Below are 20315 nucleotides of genomic sequence, written 5' to 3'. Positions count from 1 at the left end.
TGGGCTCCAAACAACACTAGCCCCAAACACACCAGCCTCTTTCTTCTCCAGGGTCTTGGACTGGCTGTGCTCACACCTCAAATACACCTTCTTTGGACTCTGAGCAAATCCATTTTTTTCCTACTATGCTCTCTGACAGCATCACGTACCTCCCTCCCACTGGCAAAAAGCCCTAAATAAGATAGATAATGTCTTTACACTGGACACTCCTGATGCCCAATACCTTTCTTAGGACCTAGTAACTGCTCAATAATATTTTGTAAAAGAACTGAGCGAGCGCACAGCTTATCTTCCTTCAGATCTGGAAAACTAAGGCTGAGAGGAAGTAACTCAGCCAAGGAAACAATATTCAGAGCGAATGCAATACATGTTTTGTGAAAAGACTATTCTAATTATCAGGAGGCAGCAAGTAGCATGAAAGCTTTGTGACGACTTCCCCGAGGACATCATTGGGGGATGAGGAAGCACTTTCAAATGACAGAAGCTCACCAGGGACTTGTGATAGAAGTTGTCAGTCTCCTCCACCTTGACACCTTGGGAATCCTAATCAGGGCTTTCTCCATGGTGAGGGTTTCTTATATTTTTGGAACTTCAAAACTCCTGTAGATTTCAATAACAAGATGGATATTTTATTCAGAGCAGCAGTGTGCTTTATTTCTGTTTGGAAGCAGAGAAACAGAATGTTTTACTAACAAGTATCAACCCTGGGTGATGACCCTGGTATTGACTTGAGGCAAACTGGTGGAAAAGAAGAATGAACTAGAAGTGAAATACAGAGCAACCATTCCCCTGTCTTCATGCAGATCCCCCCTGATGCTCTGGGATGTAAGGATGAGCCACTGACATCCCTAGCTTACAGGTACCTCAGTAGCGTTCTGTTTATCTCCAGGTGACCAAAACAGATGAACGTAGCTACTCTAGCACCAAGGAAGTGTGGAAATGAAATGCTTTTAATCTGGTGCATTGCTGTCCCCAATGAAACAGAGGTTCTGTTAATAAAAAGGGGAGATCAAGGACCAGGTAGACAGTCAGTAGTGCCTGCATCAATCCAGACGGCCATTGAATTTGGAAGCTCAATCAACCAATGTGCTCATAACCTCTGCCCAGTTCAAACATGGGAAGTTCTAAACCACCCCACCACCTCTGGGGGAAAAAAAAAATCCATCTGAAGCCAATCGGTTGCTTCCGTGATAGTTTTGGTCGTATTGCCACTTCTGAAACCCTAAGCCCTGGAACCAAAGAGGAGGAAGGCTGGACCGTCCCAGGCCTTCCATCACTGCTGGCCTCCCCCCCCTTCCTCAGGGCAGTAAATGGCCATCCGCCTTCTGCTCCCCGATGACCAAATACCGAAAATAATTTTCTTTGAGAAGACTTTGTTCCACCTAATTTGTGAGTAAAATTTCGAAAAGGGCAGCAGGGAAAGGCCTCAGATAATGAGGAAGTCTCCAGACTCAGGGGACCTGAGGAGACCTGCTCTCAAAGCTACCACACACCATTCATCACTTGTTTCCAGGCAGAGGCACGACACCCAGGGAGAGAGGTCATGGACCACATGACCCATGCCGCCAGGGGCTCCCGGGGGCCCTGCTGCTCCCCCTGAGGCACACACAGCTTTGCAACCTGGTAGAATTCACAGCCCACCTTGGTTTTCCATATCAGGGGCTCATTTCAGACTGTGGAGAGTTTCTGTGGAAAAACCAAGTGGAAACTCTAGAGCCAGCACAGCCAAGGTGTACAGGACATCAGGGGCACCCAGAAAACAGGGCAGGGTCATCACACAGTTCACAAAAGGAACCCAAGAGGAAATAAGCATTGATTGCCTTATCTGGTTGAACGTGTCCTTATTTGAAAAGTGCAAGTCCTTTTACCTGTCATTTTCAATAAGCATTTGATCTTTTATTTTTTTCACTCAAAACAAAGATATTTCATCATTTTCCATCACGAACGTATTCTTCGTAACCTCTGTAACCAGATCTCAGTTTTTCAGACTTGTAAAAAGGTTCTCTGCATTGACTTTGCCTCTCTTTATTGATACATCAGAGTGGCTTTACAAGGTTCTGAAAGATAGATAAGTGAACATCTCAAAATCTCCCTTAGGGGGCTGGGGATGCAACTCACTGACAGGGTGCTTGCTTAGACTGGGTGAGACCCTGGGTTCCATCCCCAGAATCTTACACACACACACACAAAAAAAAAAAAAAAAAAAAAATCCAAAATCTCCTGTAGCTATTTCTTACATTAGCAAAACTCCTAATCTCAAACTCCTTATTAGTTCCTTCTTCTTTGAATCCTAGAATTTTTTCGGTATGGAAAATTTCTATTTTTCTATGGAAAAATAGAAATTGAAGCAAAAAAGTGAAAAATCACATATAAGAAGGAACAAGGCAATTTTTATTTATTTTACTTTAGAAACACATCCATGTTATTTTGGTTCAATCTGTTCTTTTTAGTCACACTTAGAACAAGGTGTCGGGTAACAACCACATTTAATGGAAATACACAAAAGGTCAAATAGAGAAGCAAATTGGGTAGGTAGGATTCTGTTTTCATATCATTTCATATGTGAAGCAAATGCTATTTCATCATATACTTGGCAAGCCCCAGTACTAGTTCTCAAAGAGAAACCCTCTGATTTTTCAGATGAAAACCTTACCACACTGATAACCAAAGCCAAAAAAAAAAAAAATCTATGTAGATCTAATTCATCATGACCAATGTGAGTAGGCAAGATGATTTAATTCAGAATCTCCATGTCTATTTTTGGTTTAGGCTAAGTCTTTTCTGACTGATATCACCACTTTTTTCCTAAGTTCTACAAGTCAGAGAGCATGTTAGATGAAATACTTAGGAATCTTTCTAGACATAGGCAAAGGATGTCAAAAGTTATATCTTATGTATCTTGACCGGTAACTCCACTTTTAGGAATTAACAGAATAAAAATAATCAGAAGAGTACAAAAATATATTAATTATATTTAATACAAAAAAATGTTTACTGTAATGAAATTTGCAACTAAAATGCTCCAAAATAGTAAAATGTTTAATTAAATAAAATTCTCTTTATTTAAAATGGTAACAAAGATGACTATCTGTTGGTATTGCAAAATTCCCACAGTTCACTGTGATGAGGGGAAATCAGTTTATAGAACTATAGGCGTAGTACAAGTTCATGTTTACAAAAAGAGGTTGATATGTGAATATGCTAAGCAAAATCCATGCAAGGGTACACTCCAAAATGCAAATAATCGTTGCCAGTGTGTCATTAGGCCATATATAATTTCTGCTCCTTTAGATCTCTTGGTAATTTCTTTTGCTTCCTTTCCTTTTTATAAAAAATGAGAATACTATTCAAGAAGTGATTTCCATTTTAAGAAAAAAGAGAGGGGGGCGCACTAATGCCTCCCTTCCCATCTGGGTTAGTGACATGCGTGCAAAGGGCCTAAAGAGAGAGGTGGAGAGAGAGCAAGAAGGAAGGCTTCAGCACACTCAATGAAAACCAAACAATATGCATATCAGCATCTTAAGATGTACCACTCTGCTGGGAAAACCCAAGACAAAAGAATTATCGGACACAACAGTTCAAAGCATATTGCACCTGTCAAAACGTCTGTCATCTTCTATAGAAATGCACCATTCTAAGAGAGAAAAGGAAAACTTTAGAAAAGTCACTCAGGAACAACAGCTTACTTTGTCTCCTTCCTCTAGCCAACTCCTCCATCTGAAAGCCATTGAGCTCCATGCTAAAGATTGCCTGGAAGGACCAGACAATGGGAAGGTCTCTTTCATTGTCAAGGACAGTTACACTTTGAAGATGACGCTCAAAAGAGGTTAAAATGGGTCAACAAGCAATTGTTGGGCCTATGCAGGGACATGTGAAGAGAACATTGTTAAAGTCACACACACAAAAAAAAATCTCGATCTCAAAGAATTCAACTCTAACCTAGAGGAGGTGTGGGAAGGAAGGAACTAACACGCAATACTGATTTCACCCCAAAGAAGGGTTAAGGGGGGAGGGGACTGACCTCAAGAGGATTGGTTAATAAATAGTTTAGGGGATTCTTTTTTTCTTCATTCCAAACATCCAGCCACATGATAGATTAGAAATACAATTGCAAGTGAGAAAATGGGATTTTAAAAAGTGATATCAATATATGTAAGTGGTGCTAAGTCTGTGTGAGCCATTCTATTTTTCAGAATTATGTTTTCTGGATGCACTTTAGGAAATCTGAGCAGTATTTAGTCAGATGATTGGCAAATGGCTGGGGAGTGAACCAACCATTGGAATAGTAGTGCATATGTATGTGTGTGTGCACAATTTCTTAGATATCTCAAATAAAGAAAACTTAGAAAGCTGTCCTAGAAACACTGAAACAGGGCGAAGCAGCATGGTAAATATGCATCAGCCTGCCTGGGTGTAGGGCCCAGCTCGGCCAGTGACATTGGACAAGTAACGTCACCTCTCTATTCTCAGTTTCTTCCTGTGTACAAGGGGATAACAGCAACATGCCACAGGGTATTGTGAGAAACAAAGAAGATAACTGCATCCAGGAGAAAGGAAAACCTTTGTCTACACAGACCCTGTGCACTGATGCTTGCAGCAGCATTACTGATAATAGTCTATGCAAGGACATGTGAAGAGAACGGGGGTGGGAACAACCCCAACCCACAAGCAGATGAATGGATGAGCAAGATGAGGTGCATCCGTGCAACGGAATACTATCTCACCATCAAAAGGAATCACAGGCACACCATGTAACATGTATATATGAATCTTGAAATTTTTTTGTTAAATGAAAGAGGCCAGTCACAAAAGGACATACATTATATATAATTCCACTGTATGTCCAGAACAGGAAAATCTATAGAGACAGCAGATTAGTGTTTTGTTTTGTTTTTGTTTTTAGAGTTTAGAGGTGAAGAGAGAAGTAGGGTAACAGTTAAAGGATACAGGGCTTCTGCCTGAGGAGATGAAATGCAAAACTGACTTTGGTGATGGACGCACAGATATCTGAATAAGCTAAAACATAGTGATTTTTTTCAGATTAACTAAGTGACCCCTATGGTATGTGAATATAATAAATCTGCTATATCAGAGTGAACAACTCAAGAAACAATGGCAAAAGAATTCTGTGGCCAAAAATAAATCAATAAATACAATATAGAAAAAGCATGGCAAGGGGAAGAAGCAGGGATACTGCAAAACAAACAAACAAAAAACAGAACAGTGTTGGGCACATTTAGGTACCTGATAAACACTGATCGTCAGTATGGTATAAGTAAAAATAATGATTGTGTATACCTTTGGAAAACTTTTCATGAAAGTATTAGTAAGGCTGAAATTTGCATTGTAATCATAAAGTATTTATCTTAGAAAATAATCTGAGCCAGGCACTGTGGCTCATGCTTGTAATCCTTGTTACTTAGGAGGCAAAGGCAGATGGATCACAACTTCAAGGCCAGCTTCAAATAAAAATAAAAAGTTCTGGGGGACATAGTCCACTGATTAATCACCCTTAGGGGTGTGTGTGTGTGTGTTTTATATATATATATATGTTTTATAGATAGATAAAGATATATCTGTATTACATATGCTAAAATTCAAGTTCATCTCCTAAACCTAAAGATAATCTGTCCCCAAATGTCTTTTAAAAATGTAAGCTTCAGGGCTGGGGATGTGGCTCAAGCGGTAACGCACTCGCCTGGCATGCGTGCCGCCCGGGTTCGATCCTCAGCACCACATACAAACAAAGATGTTGTGTCCGTCGAAAACTAAAAAATAAATTTTAAAATTCTCTCTCTCTCTCTTTTTAAAAAAAATGTAAACTTCAAAATAAAATGCAGCTCCTTCTCTTCTTTGAAGAATTTTATATTTATCTATATTAAAGAACCTATGATTGCCAAATCCTTAAACTTCCTGCTGAATCAAACATGAGAAAATTGATAAAAGCCTCACACTCTGAAACACACTCACAGTTGGATTCATTCTTTAAAAAAATCATTTGGACTCTTTTCCCAAAGCCACACAAACTATTTATACATTGACTTGTGTTTGTGGTCAAATTTTAAAATCCCAAACAATTCTAAAAAGTGAAATGAGTAACACACACACTGGAAACCAACTCCTTTCCTTTCCCCACATGGCAACATACATGTTTATTATTTATAAATCTTCAAGTACTTTCTACTTATAAAACAAATCAGCCATGCCATTGATCTTGAACAAAAATGGATTTATGAAGAAACTAATAAAACGTAAGCTTTGGGGTCCTTCCTTTGCAAGCACCCTTCCAATTCTCCCTGCATAACCATATTCATCTTTTTATCCTTTTCCTTGAAGAGGCCCCTTAAAAATTTGTAAGTTTCAGGTTCTATAATAGTGGATTTGCACCTGGTTGGTACTTCCCTCTCTACCCACTATTTGTCCCTTCAAATACTCTGCCTTCTAAAATCAAGCTCTAATTCTGCCTCTGGAAGTTTTGTCTGATTATTTCAACCCAAACTGTTTTGTCTCTCCTTTCTCTAAATTTTCATTGCATTTAATTCACTATAAACCATAAAAATCCTTTTTTCAAAACTATTTGGGTCAGTTGAGAATTCTTTCATATGATTGCCAATAAACTATGATATTAGGTAATGGAGAATAAATCATGCATTGCTTAACACTATTCAGGCCCACAATCAAATATATTAACGCATTTTCATCAAAATATATGATCATTCACACAGAGTAAGAAAAGACTATTAATAGCCTCTCTTTGGTTTGGCTCCAAATGAACTTTTGGTACAAAGATTTGAGATTTCAGTATTGGTGTAAAAGAATTATAGCCCTGAACATTATTGAGACGTTATTTAATATCTATGTTTATTGGACCAAAATATATCTTCATTGCTTTATCCCCAGCAAAAAAAAAAAAAGTGACTAGCACATAATAGGTGTTCAATAATTGTAGAAAGAATAAATGACAGAACTAAGCCTTACAACAGGCTGAGCTTGTCAAGAAGGATTATGTCCTTTGGGGTCAACATTCCCAGGACCATGGCCAGCGCCTGGTACATGGTGTGAATAAATGAGGGTTGAGTGGAACCAGAGTCCTCAAATCCCTCACAACGACTTCCTAGGATAGTGAGAACCCAGTCAACGCTTCATGATTGATCCCATATAAATGACTTTAATATCAGATTGATTCCCAAAGTGGAAAGGAAGCAAAGCAGAGAGGATACAGAGGTAGCAATGGGAGTGGTGCTTAGACATGGCAAAGATCTATGGGAAAGAACTGATGAAGAAAATCTTAGTTCACAAAGGCCTTGGGCTGTGTAAGGAAGACACCACACATCTTAAGAATTCTGGAGCATTTTTCTTAATATCAGCTCTTTCCCTGACAATGACCTCTTTCCTGGATCCTTATACGACTTCAAATCTTTAATATCACAATGATAGTTACAAAAAAAGAGCTGTTTTGTCTTTCCCTTACCTGTGTAGTTTCAGATTTTTTTATAGAGTTGGGCTAAAAAAAAAATCACATTTGGAGAATGTCACCTGCCATTCTGTATTCTAAAATGAACTTTTCCAAACAGAAGTTTCAAAATGATTCACCTGTTAATTGACCAGTGACATGCCTTGTTTTTAAATATAGAATTTTCTTTATATGAGATATTGCAGCATAACATTCGTGAGCATGGTTGGGGGGAGGACCCTTGGCCATATTGCCTTGTCTATGTTTTAGTTTCTTCACTGGTAAATGGGATAATGCTGCTGACTTCAGAGGACCATGATAAAGGAAAGTGATGTGGCCTATAAAAGCTTTCAGAGAGGAAAGTGATGACTTAGCAGAAATAGTGCTCCAAGTAAGGCAGCTGGATCTACAAGCCCTTAAGTTAGCCCCGCATAGGCAATGGCAGTACACACACTAGTGATTATTCAGATTTGTGATACAACTGTGCTTTGCATTTACATACGACTCTTCCTTTTCTAAATGCTTTGATTTAATGGTAAATTTAGTCCTCAAATGATTTCTTGTAATAAACAAAACATTTCACTACAATTTATCAGTGAAGAAATTTTGGTCAAGTGGTGGTACTGACACCAAGGTCTGCTCACAAGCAGCCAACGCTTCCCTGGCTTTTTGGATCCAGGTCAGCCCCAGTCCCTTAGCTGTTTCCATAATGCTACCCCTCTCTCAAGTCTGATATTGATAGACTTCAAAAACCTTGAAAAGTGCTGGCATGTTTCATAAACCTAAAACCACCTTCCCCTCCCTTGTCTTCTGAGCCTTTATTCATGGGGTTTATGTTTCGTCAAACAAAAAGAATTAGGTGATAATAGTCTTCAATGTTGCTATGCTCTCCAAAGAGTTCAAAACATACTGTTTGTGGTCAATCCACAGTATCACCTCCCATTCTCTCGAGAGTGAAGGCATAGAAGTCGAGTTTCAGTACCGTGGTAGACCGCTGTTCACTGCTGTGACCAAAATACCTGATACAAATAATTCAGAGGAAGAAAGGTTTATTTTGAATTGAGGTTTCAGTCCATGTTTGGCTGGCTCCATTGCTTTGGGCCTGAGATAAAGCAGAACCACGTGGCAGAGAGGTGCAATGAAGGAAAGCTCTCAGCTTGTGGCAGCCATAGGAGAGAGAGAGAGAGAGAGAGAGAGAGAGAGAGAGAGAGAGAGAGAGAGAGAGAGAGAGAGAGAGAGAGAGAGAGGAAGATGAAAGGGGCAAGATACAGTCCCCAATGGTGCCCCCACCCTGTTACCTACTTCCCTCCACCATGCCCCACTGCCTACAGTTACCACCCAGTGGTTCATTCAAATTATTAATCCAGCAAATGGGTTGAGCCTTTGGTGAGGTTTCAGGCCTCAGGATCCAGCCAAAGCCCCAACTCTGCACAATGCTGCAGTGTCTCTAACACATGCACTTCTGAGGAACATTCCAGATCCAGACCATAATACCCACCTCACCTGTGTACCAACAGCATGGAATAAAAGCTCATTTATACATGTTGATGAAACACACACATATTCATATGTACATATGTCTTAGCTTTATGACATCATATGTAATACATATTTGTATATAAAAATTAAAATTTATACTATATAATAATGGAGTTTTAAGCTTATTTGTGTATATATCTATTATATATGTATATATATAATCATCATTAAAATGAGGCTTTCTCATCTATGACTGGAGATAATAATAATAACTACTTCGTAAATTATTGGAGAAATAAATGAATTAATATGCATAAAATACTTATAATGTTTCCTAGCATATAATACACAAGAAATATTAGCTAGCTGTAATTATCATTTATTTTATCTTATAAAAGTATTCTTCACTTGAAGACATTATTCACCAGACTGTCTTAAATATGTAATTTCTTCAATGAACCAATATTTTAAAACTATCAATGTCTATTTTTCAATGCAGCTTTGAGAAAAAAAATATTTTTACCATAAAGTGGCATATCATGTTCCTTAGGAGACACTCATGATGTGAGTAATGAGTGTATATTATAATACACAGAAATCACAGACCCCTGAAGAAGTAAAAGCAACCTGAAATTCAGAACCTACCCAACAAGTATTTCATAGCATAAGACCTCATTTCTGTCCTCACTGCCTGGGCTATAAATAAGCACTTACTGTTTATTTACTGAAATTGATTCATTCTCAATTATGACTGTTTAATTCAATGATTTTTCCAAAAATAATGGCCTTGGGAAAGATTTAACTGTGTTTACCTTTGTTCTGAGCTCTAGCACAATCCTTCAGAAGAACTTGCATGCCCTCAGCCCACAATTCTAAAGTCATTCTTGGCTCTCCAGGGCATCCCTGTCTTAGCATAGACAGGACTGATGGGCAGGGCAGGACCAGCTGACCTCCTCTCAGCCACAAGCCCCCAGAATAAGGACAACCACCCAGGGCAGCTCATTTCACTTCTCCTAGGAAGAATGGGATCTTGAAGGGCTTCTTTCTGAGTTCTGATTCTTTCCTTACTTATTTGATAACAAATTCTTAAGTTCAACCCACGGGTGTTCGCAGACTTGGTATGTTCAGAATAGACTTTTGAACAATGTTCTCTCAGCCATTTTCTCAGGTGTGTTCTACAGGACAGTTGGGCTGCTAGACACTGATATGTGTTACTTTTTATTTTTTTATTTATTTTTTAGTTGCAGTTGGCCACAATATCTTTATTTTATTTGTTTACTTTTATGTGGTGCTGAGGATTGAACCCAGGGCCTCGAATGTGCTAGGCGAGCACTCTACCACTGAGCCACAATCCCAGCCCCATTGTGTTACTTTTTAAAAATACAAAGATGTGTATAAACACACACACACACACACACACACACACACACACACACACCAGGGTTCCTTGATTTAAAAAAAATTGGGAATAACTGGGCTAAGCAGAGCTTATTAGAATTTTCATTGTGGAAATTCTCAGAGATCTGATGTATTACTATGACTGCGGGAGGGAGCATGGTGGGCCTCATCTCTCACATGTATTTATCTATAGAATTTGCATCTCACAACATGTCCTTCCATAATAGTTTCTGTGGAACACACTTTGGGAAATTGCTTTCGAATATGTTGTACCACACAGGTTACATCTTTTGCCTGTATCCCTTTTCTCAATTCTGAACAGACCTGCTTCTTCTGCAATGCATTGTCAGCAAGTTCATTAATTTGCATTTCTACAGCTAAGGAAATCCATCTACTATATCAAATACTTTTTTCTGTCCCTGAAATTAACCTTTCTGAATTTTTGGCTAATTGTTTCAGAATCACCTGAAGCAATGATTTTTTGGCCTGACAAAGAATTCATTGTTTCAACTCATAATCAAAGATCAAATTAAAATATCCCAGGAACAAAATTCTACATAAATAGAATCAGTTTGCCCATACACCTTTCTCCAACCTGATGACGTGAAGTTGAACCATGTCATTGTACCATGAACTCTGGTGAGCAGATGCCATTTATTAGGTACTTGGAGAATTTCCAGCAATCACCTTCAATAGTCTGTACATTCTCTTATAACAAAACTATGCTAGCAGATATAATAATAAAAGTAAAAGCACTAAACCCATATTAATCAAGAACAAGCAAAGCTCTAAAGTTTGGGTGTTACACTTTTCTTTACAAATGCCAACATATAAGGATATTCAAATTTTCATAACAATCTATTCCAGAAACAAATTTAAACCTGAAGGCTTAAATATAAATATAGCCATCATATATATTTTATATACACATATATACTTATATGTATATATAGATTATATAAAAATATATATCAAATGTATAAATTTGATTGGAAGAAAAAATAATGTAATCATTAAGATTTTTACAACTTTAGTATATCAAACTCTATAATCCAAGCCTGCAGGAAATTGTAAGAAACTTGAATACAGAACTACATATGGATCTATTGTTTATATCGATTCCTGTTTCTCTCTGAATATTTAAAAAGAAAAATAAAATGCTATGCTGAAAGAGAAAAACTAATCCCATAAAACCATTTGATAAAGTTGGTCTCAGCATTACAACACGATGAAAAGCTGCTATATTAAGATATTAAATCAACCAAAATTTCAAAATTTTTGCTAAGAAAGATCATTGACAATACATTCCATGAGCCACCCTGGTATTTTTGACTACAAATTACAAAGTTGGAATCTTCTTTACATTCGACTTACTTCCAAGTGTTCAACTTACTTCCCAGGCCCCAAATCAAGATCCAGCTTCAGGTTTCTACCATAAAAACCTGAATATTGCCTGAAGAATCTCCCTTAGGCTCATCAGGAATAATCAAATTTCATGTGAGCCATTAAATCACAGACATTCAATTATGTTTTTCAACCCTCTGTTTCGAGATGCTAAAGGCCCTTGGAAAGCATCCTTCCACCGGAGCCCAAGTTGGCAAGTGAGACCGGTTACCTGCAAAAGCCAGACAAAGAGGTGGACCCTTGCAGTCCCGGTAGGCACATTGCAAAGTGGCACGCGGTGTACCCCATCCCTATTGTGCGGCACAAATTCTTTGTAACACTGGGAGACACTGCAGAACAAAAATACTATTAGAAATGCTTCAAAAGGAACATTTTTTGGCGGCCATAGAGACTTTTGACATTATTTATTAGGTTCAAAAATGCTTCACAAAAGCCTAACAATGGTTCTGTGGAAACCAGTGCATCTGAGGCCCTTTCTGTTGTTCCGGGCAGGCATTGATTTGAAGATGGGCAGCGGTCGCGGAACAATTCCCTCGCAGCGGTCAGCGTAAGTGAGCATTCACCACCGGCCTCGGGAAAGCCTGTGAACAAGCCGTATGGAAAGGCCGGGGCGGGCGGGGGGGTGCCGCGGTGCAGACCTTTATTAACCTCTTGGAGTGGAAATGGGTGGAAGCGCCCGCGGGCCCAGGAAGGGGCTCCTCTGCCAGACTGCCCGAGAGGGAGGACAGGGAGGCGTCTGCCCGCAGCCTCGGCTCCCCCGGGACACGAGGATGCTTGGGGAGCATCTCCGCTACCATGGCAACCGCGCCTCTGCCCGCTGCATTTCCGGGAGCCCCTGGGAGCCCTTCGGGGGAATCTGGGTGTGCCCCGAAGTCTACTGTCACCGCCGCCCTCTCCTCCACCCTGGCGCTCGGCGGGGCGGAGCGGCTCCGGGTCCTGCACAGGCCGATGGCGGTGGAAGGTCTCCCCGGGGGACCTGGAAGGCAAAGGAGGGCAGGAGTGGAGGGACCGCAGCGCGCCAGCCCCGAGGTCCAGCAGAAACTCCTGCTCAGAGGAGGTTTAGGAATGGACGTTTGTGATGCAGACACACGTTTCTTTAAGAAAAACGAAAAGCAAAAGCAAAAAAAAAAATCAATCAAAAATCAAAAAATGTTGTCTATTCTCTCCTGTTTGAAAGCGTCTACCCCTGCTCCAAAATAATTTTTACACATTTATCAGAAAATTCTTTCATTTCAAGGTAAATTTTTCAAAACTTCTAAGAAGTGTGTGTTGCGGGGTGGGGGGGGGTGACTAAAATAGAGCATCCACTTCTAAATTTGGGAAAAGTTGAAGAATGGGAAAGGAATATGTTGTAGTTAGATATCGTGCAAAACATAAAAGGGTGTGTGGCCCATGTAGGCTGAAGAATGATGATTTTTAAAGATCCAAAAGGAAGTTACTTCGTGGATTTTATTAAAAATTATAAACCAGCTGAAAATTAAACAGTGGATTAACCTGAAGCTATTACACAACACACATGTACATACTAACAGTAATAATTGCAACCTTGATTTTGTTCCAAGCAAAGGAATACACATAGACACATAAGGATCTGCGATCAGAGTCAATCCTGGCATATCACCTGGCTTAAGCACCTCAGTCCTTACACAAAACATAGAGATCACGTTACCTAATTCACTTTTGGTCTATATGATCCTCCTATATTTGTCCACTCACTTATTAATTTATTAATATTTGAATGCCTGATATGTGCCTGGCAGTAATATCGTCACATTAGTGATTCAGAAGGAAATAAGGCAGACAAGATCCCTGAAGAGGGAAAAGGACTCATAAATAAGTAAATAAACAAATTTGTAAGTGTTCACTGGTAATAAAACCTGTGAAGAAAAACAAAGCAAGACAAGATTAGAAAATACCTAAGTAGCTAATATCTATCTCACTAAAGATTTTTTTTAAAAAATGAAAAACAAGACCTCTTAGGTAATAATTGAGGGAAGAACATGATAAAATGTTAAGCATTAAGTACATGGTAAGAACTCCATACCCAAACAACATTGCTATTCTATTTAGAACTTTAATATAGGGATACTCAGACCCACAGTTGGAGTGAAAGGCTTAAATTCTATTTTATCTCTGAAATTACAGAACTCTATAGGTCTCAAATTCTGTATCATAATGAAAGACCTAAGCAAATTCATTCTGCTTGGGATCTTATTTTGCTCTGAAACTTAACCTCTGACTTATTGTAATCCTAAAGTCAAGAAAAAATCTACAGAAAAGCTCTATGGAAACAGTTCAGTTCTCGGAAAAGCCGGAAAAGCCGCAGATAGGCCAAGATAACCACATATCTGAAATTCCAGATGGCTTCCACCTACATGTGGTGACCAGTATTTAAACTAGAAGCCCTGCAGTTTGGCACGTACGCCCCTTGCGACATCCTCACGGTTTAAACCAATCAGTTTAAATGAATCCCCCTCTTGTAGTGACCAATTCCTCCTACCCAACTTGTTCCCGCCAGTGAATGTGCTAATCATGTTTTAGAATTGTTATTTGATTTTCCCGTGGTGTGTGATGATTTGCTAGGAGATGCTGTGATGTATGTGGAGGTCCCTGCCTTCTCCAAAGAATGTATAAAACTGCTGCAAAACCTGGGCTCTGGGCCTCTTAGCGTCACCTGTTGCTGTGTGTGTGCGGAGGACCGAGCTAGCTTGCAATAAACACCTCTTTGCTGCTTACATGGATCTTGGGTCTCTGGTGGTCTTTTGGGGGTCCCGAATTCGAGCATAACAATAACAAGAGAAAATAACAGTTCTTATCTTAGAGGAGGATTATATAGACCAAAAATGAAAATGTACAGTTATATTTTAATATTTTGCCTTCTACATAGTAAGACTCAAAAAAATGCTCATTAACTAGCATCTTTCTTCTTTGTATTAAGTCAAAATTTGTCCCTCTCTTCTTTGAGTCAAATACAACCAACTGTGCAAATATTTGAAGTGAAATCTACTTCAAATTTTCCTTTAGAACAAAACAGACTACACAATATCAGCCTAATCCTTCGACTTGAAAGTTCCTAGATATTTGGAGAGAGGCATAGTTTACTTTCTTTTTGTCTCTCCTCAGGTATCAGAAACGCTACCATCATCACCACCACCATTCAATCCCTACTATGTTCAGGGAACTTCATTTATATCAATCCTCTAATTACAACAGCTTTTCAAAGTAGTAATTGTCATTAGTTTACAGATAAAAAAAAAGAAAGAAAAAAAAAGGTAGCCAAAGAACACAGGTGGGACTTTGTGGTGGCTACAGAACTGAAATGGGAGATCCCTGAGTCTGGGCCCAAGATCTTCCTGTCTCAAAGCCCTTTCCTTCTTGTCCATTTCCTTACTTTTAATGATTTCTCTTACTATTACATATTATTTCAAGGCACTTTATTACCATACCCATTACCTTACACTATGAATTCATGGCTTCCTTAACTGTAAAACAGGAATAATAACATTATTATCCACCTAAGTGTTCTATGAGGATTTCATAAAATAATGTAAAATGTTCAGCAGAGAGCCTAATCTATGATTAGAACTAAAAAAATCGGGCTGGGATGATGATAATAACTGTCATTATTATCTGGTACAACACCTGAACCATCAAATTACCTGTCATCAGTTCAATCATGTACTCTCCTCCAATACAATAATTGACAAAAAGTAGACTCTCAATGCCGGGCACGGTGGCACACACCTGTATTGCCAGCGGCTCAGGAGGCTGAGGCAGGAGGATCGCAAGTTCAAAGCTAGTCTCAGCAAAAGTGAGATGTTAAGCAACTCAGTGAGACCCTGTCTCTAAATAAAATATAAATAGGGCTGAGGATGTGGCTCAGTGGTTAAGTGCCTCTGAGTTCAATCCCTGGTACCCTCCCCGAAAAGTAGACTCTAAGGACTTTCTGGTACAGTTCTTATTGTACCTTCTAAGATATGACCTGCCAGTGGTTCAATACATTTTTTTGTTTATATTGAAATCAAAACGTGATAGGTTGCAATAAGAAAAGAAAAGCTAGGAACCAGATGATGCTTACGAGAATTTCCCTTGGAATCGCTCAAAGACTGGTTTTGAAGTCTCGTGTGTCTACTAGTAGCCTCCAAGTACACAGGATGTTCTGAGTGTGGTAGACTGGGTTTATTTGCCATTTTTGGTGCGAAAAATGGGATGCTCCAGGTCTGCTTGGAGGTTTTGCTGATTGTCTTTGGAACTTTCTCCCGGAGCATCAAACTCAGTGAATCCTCATCCCTTTCACCACATGACGCTGGGGTGGAACAGGCTTCTTGGCGGTTTTCTTCTTCAAAAGAATCTGTGCTCACAGAAGACCTGGGGATGATGGGCTGGCAAGTATGAAGCAGTCGTTCACATGTCACTGGACTCTGAGTTCTTTCTGAAAATATTGCAAAAGGTAAATACATTAGTTTGAAAGAATGCGCTTCATCATCACTTTCAGAAAGGATGAAATGCGGTCCTGTGGATTTTTGTTGGTTTGTTTGTTTGATGCTTCTACCATGAGCAAATAAAAATGACCAAGACAGAGACTAAGGTACTTGCATGGGAGAAAAAGAGGAGGTATGAAGAAGGTGGTAAAGGGTGGAGAATGCTTTTGCTGAATTTGAGCTATATTACAGGCACCACGTTGAGATCCGTGCTTATCATCTAGTTCTCAAAAAGCCATAGCTAGCAGAGATAATAATCTCCATTTTACAAGTCAGGGAGCTGATTTGAGGCTTATGAGCTGAATTGTGTCTCCCCTAAGAGACCTGTTGAAGTTGTAACCGGAAGTACCTGTACATATGACCTTGTCTAGGAAGAAGGCCTTTGAAGAAGGAACCAGGCTAAGACAAGTTCATACTGGATTGGGCTCACCTTTCTTATCCTCATGAGAAAACTCATACACCACACACACACACACACACACACACACACACACACACACACACACGTAAAGACACGGACACACAGGAAGAAGCCAAGGGAAAACAGAGGCGGGGACTGGAGATGTGCTGCCCAAAGCCAAGGAACACTTGTGTTACCAGATGCTACAAGAAGACTCCTCTCCTGGGAGCTCAGGGGGGGACACACAGCCATACCAACACCTCGTGTTTCAGTCTTCTGGCCTCCAGAACTAAAAGAATGTATTCTCCTGTTTCAGGCCACTCTGCTTGTGATCATTTATTAAAATAACCCAACATAGACTTAGAACAAGTATCTGGTCCAAGGTGACACAAATATTAATTAGCAGATTTGGAACTTGAATTTAGATCCCTCTGCCTCACAGCCCAGTCCTGATTCTCAAGACACTCTGCTGGATGCCCTTCAGAAGACCAAAACCAGGCTTATTGCTTAAAACTGCTCTAGAATATTGTGAAGAAGCCAGTGACAAACTCTACCTCCCACTTTTAGTTCTTATCCAGCAACTGAGGTGAGTTCCTTCCCCTGATTACTTCCCTTAAGAAACTGATAGCTGCTGTGGCAACGCAGACCGCCTGCGGCTACACCACTCATTCTTTGGTAGAAAATCATCATGAGTAAGAATTCCCAACAGTCAAAGATACTAACAAACAGAACCGATGCAATGCCAGGTGTCCCTGTCACAGAGGATGGTGTTTGGAAGATGTAGGAGGAAAGAGAGCTTAAAGAGGTAGCTAAGAATCAACATTGGCTTCTTAGCCAATTGGTAACGGGTTGGTTATGAAGGGAAGAGATAGGCAGAAAGAGGGAAAGAGGGGAGAAGAGTTCTCTGGATTGTACAGCTGGGTGGTATAAGGGTGTGTGTGTGTGTGTGTGTGTGTGTGTGAGAGAGAGAGAGAGAGAGAGACAGAGACAGAGACAGAGACAGAGACAGAGACAGAGACAGAGAAGGGAGAGAGAAAATATAGGCTTAGAATTTGAAAGCACTGAGGTCTCTTTGGGAGGGAGGAGTGTTGTGAAGTTGAGGAGAAGAGACAAGATTTATTTGCCTTTATTATCAAATCGAAATCTTTTTGAGACTGCCTCTTTCATGGAATCAGAAAATGAATCCTGGCTGGTCTCTAAGATAAGTGCAAGTTCTGGAGTTTGGTGAACTAGGTTTGAATCCTGATTTCTACAAATTACAGGTGTGCAGCCCTAAAGGGAAAATGTTCTTAGTCTTACCCTCCTCATTCATCAAATGGCATAATCATATTTACGTTTTAGGAATATTATAAGGAACAGATTAGATAATGTAATAAAGCAGAGCAGCTGGGGTTGTGGCTCAGTGGTAGAGTGCTCACCTAGCATGTGCAAGGTCCTGGGTTTGATCCTCAGCACCACAAAAAAATAAAATAAAATAAAATAAAGATATTGTGTTCAACAATAAAAAAGATACAAAATTATACAATTTTTCTTTTTAAAATGAAAAGAATAAAAGTTGGAAGAAAATGAACCAAATGAAAAGTTATTTCTCAGTGGTCTAATTCAAACTTCAAAATTTTTATGTAATGTTCAAGTTTTATGCATTATTCTTACGATTCAGAAGACACCCTTATTTAGACAAAAAGGAGAAGACTTTATAGAGTTAATGTGGTTTAGCATTCCTACTGTGCACTTATTTCATCACCTAATAGCGACATGAATGAGAATTTCCATGGAGGGAGCAGAATAACAAGGAGAAATTTCCAGATCTGCCTGGTAGGGCATAGACCAGACCAGTGTGGACAAATGAAGAGCAATTTGCAGGAGGTATTGGGCCTGTAGTTATGTGACCCAATTGACCTAGTTTTTTTGTTTGTTTGTTTATGGCTTCGACTGTGTCCCCTAAAGAAATGTTCAAATCCTAATCACCTGTATCTGTGAATAGGACCTTATTTGGAAATAGGATATTTGCAGATATAATCAATATGAGATCATTATGGTAGTCCTTAATCCAATATGAATGGTATCCCATGAGGAGACCAGAGACGCATGCGTGAGAAGACCCATGGGAAGAGGGAAACAGAGGAATGTCAAAGCCAAGAAATGTCAAAGATTACCAGAAACCACCAGGAGCTAAGAGAGAGGCAATGAACTGATTTTCCCTCACAACTTCCAGATGGAACCACTGCTGCTGACACCTAGAGTCTGGACTTCTGGCCTCAAAACTGTAAAATTAATTTTTGTTATTTTAGCCATCCAGTTAGTAGTACTTTGCTATAGGAGCCCTAGAAAACCATTGAACCAGAAGAGCGTGGATTTGCAATGTTGTCCAAGAGCAATTATTCACAACAACAACACTTTTTACCAAAAATAAAAAGTATGCAGATTGGGGGGATAGAAAAGAGAAAATCCCAAGATGTCATAGGTATAGAATGAGAGGAAGAAGACATTGGCCATATTGAGTTATGTTATGGGGGGGAAAAACTGTGGCAGAGTATACGGCTGGGAACAAGACACACTTTCCCTGTGTTCAAGGTACAAATGACAAAGAGGGTGCTGGTCACACTGGATGCCAGTGCATACTTAAAGCACAGTCATGTCTGCAGAGGACACTCAAAACAGCTCCAGAGGCCAGGCAGAGAGCCATAATGAGAGAAGGGCCAAGAAGGATATTCTGGAGCTATGTCACATTAGAAGGGCCCCAATGCTGTCTGATTCTGTCCTTTATTGCCATAAGGAAATGTGAGTCTAGTGTAAATAGATGTTCTGAATTTTCAGGAGAAGCAGAAATCTTTCTATGTATGACAACTGGTTTTTAAATGTTGGTGACTGTTCAGTCTTTTCAAATATATAGTGTGGCATACACAAAACACAACTCCTCTCCAAATAATCACAGGCCACCAGTTTGTGTCTTTGACCCAAGGTCGGCTGTATCAAAGCCACATCGTTATTTACTTCCTTCTGTAACATCTTCACCTCGGAACATGGTTTTATAAATATTCAGTCTGGGCTAGTGAAAGTGCATTTGCAAGCCCCATGTGCAGCAGCTTTTAGAGCTCTAGAAATCTGGTCTACCTCCAACATTTAATTTTAAAGCCCATGATTTGAAAAGGTAGACAAATTTATAAATCTTTCCCAAATGTAGAGAAACTTCAGAGTCCTTCAAAATAGAAGCACTGGATCTTGTGATCCCAAAGGAAAAGATTATTAGAACCAATGGTCAACATTATTAGAACCTTGTTCAGGTGTTCAAAACCTGGGAAGAGGATGAAAGGCCTGAGGCTCTTTATATATCTTTATGTTCCAGAAGATATGGGTTCAGAGAGACCTTAAAGGTTATCAGAGGCTGAGCCCCATCACCTTCAACATTCACTTCTGTTATAATATGTCCAAGGGATTAGATCTTCAGAACTTTGTAGCAAAGATTTCACAGCTTGTCCGAAGAGCAAAAAGTAACTTCATATTCGCAATATTTGGTTTTTAATTTACCAGCCAATATAGTGACAAATCTTGAGCCAAAACCCATGGCCCATGACTTAATATCCAGTCCTTCTTATTAGGTCACACTTCTCCTCAATCTAATTCACCACTGCACGGCCCTGGCTGCACATTAGACAATACCTGACATCCTTTCAAAAACACGGTCACCTGGTCCCACCCC

At 39.6% G+C, this 20315-nt stretch overlaps 1 protein-coding gene across 1 annotated transcript in view; it reads right to left on the bottom strand.

The window, feature by feature from the left end:
* Window positions 1-11362: 11362 nt before the first annotated feature.
* The window catches only part of C6H12orf42 (chromosome 6 C12orf42 homolog), a 48369-nt gene continuing 39416 nt past the window's right edge, over window positions 11363-20315 (bottom strand). The window contains exons 2-3 of the mRNA XM_078052924.1: window positions 15813-16166; window positions 11363-12710 (exon numbers count right to left, since the gene is read on the bottom strand). Coding sequence (XP_077909050.1) covers window positions 12277-12710; window positions 15813-16002 — 624 coding nt within the window. The 5' untranslated portion in view covers window positions 16003-16166 and the 3' untranslated portion in view covers window positions 11363-12276. The remainder of the gene's footprint in view (window positions 12711-15812; window positions 16167-20315) is intronic.

Source organism: Ictidomys tridecemlineatus, chromosome 6, assembly GCF_052094955.1.
Source record: "Ictidomys tridecemlineatus isolate mIctTri1 chromosome 6, mIctTri1.hap1, whole genome shotgun sequence".
Lineage (NCBI taxonomy): Eukaryota > Metazoa > Chordata > Mammalia > Rodentia > Sciuridae > Ictidomys > Ictidomys tridecemlineatus.
Note: the sequence above shows the minus strand (reverse complement) of the source record. Positions and strands in the feature narration are given on the sequence as shown.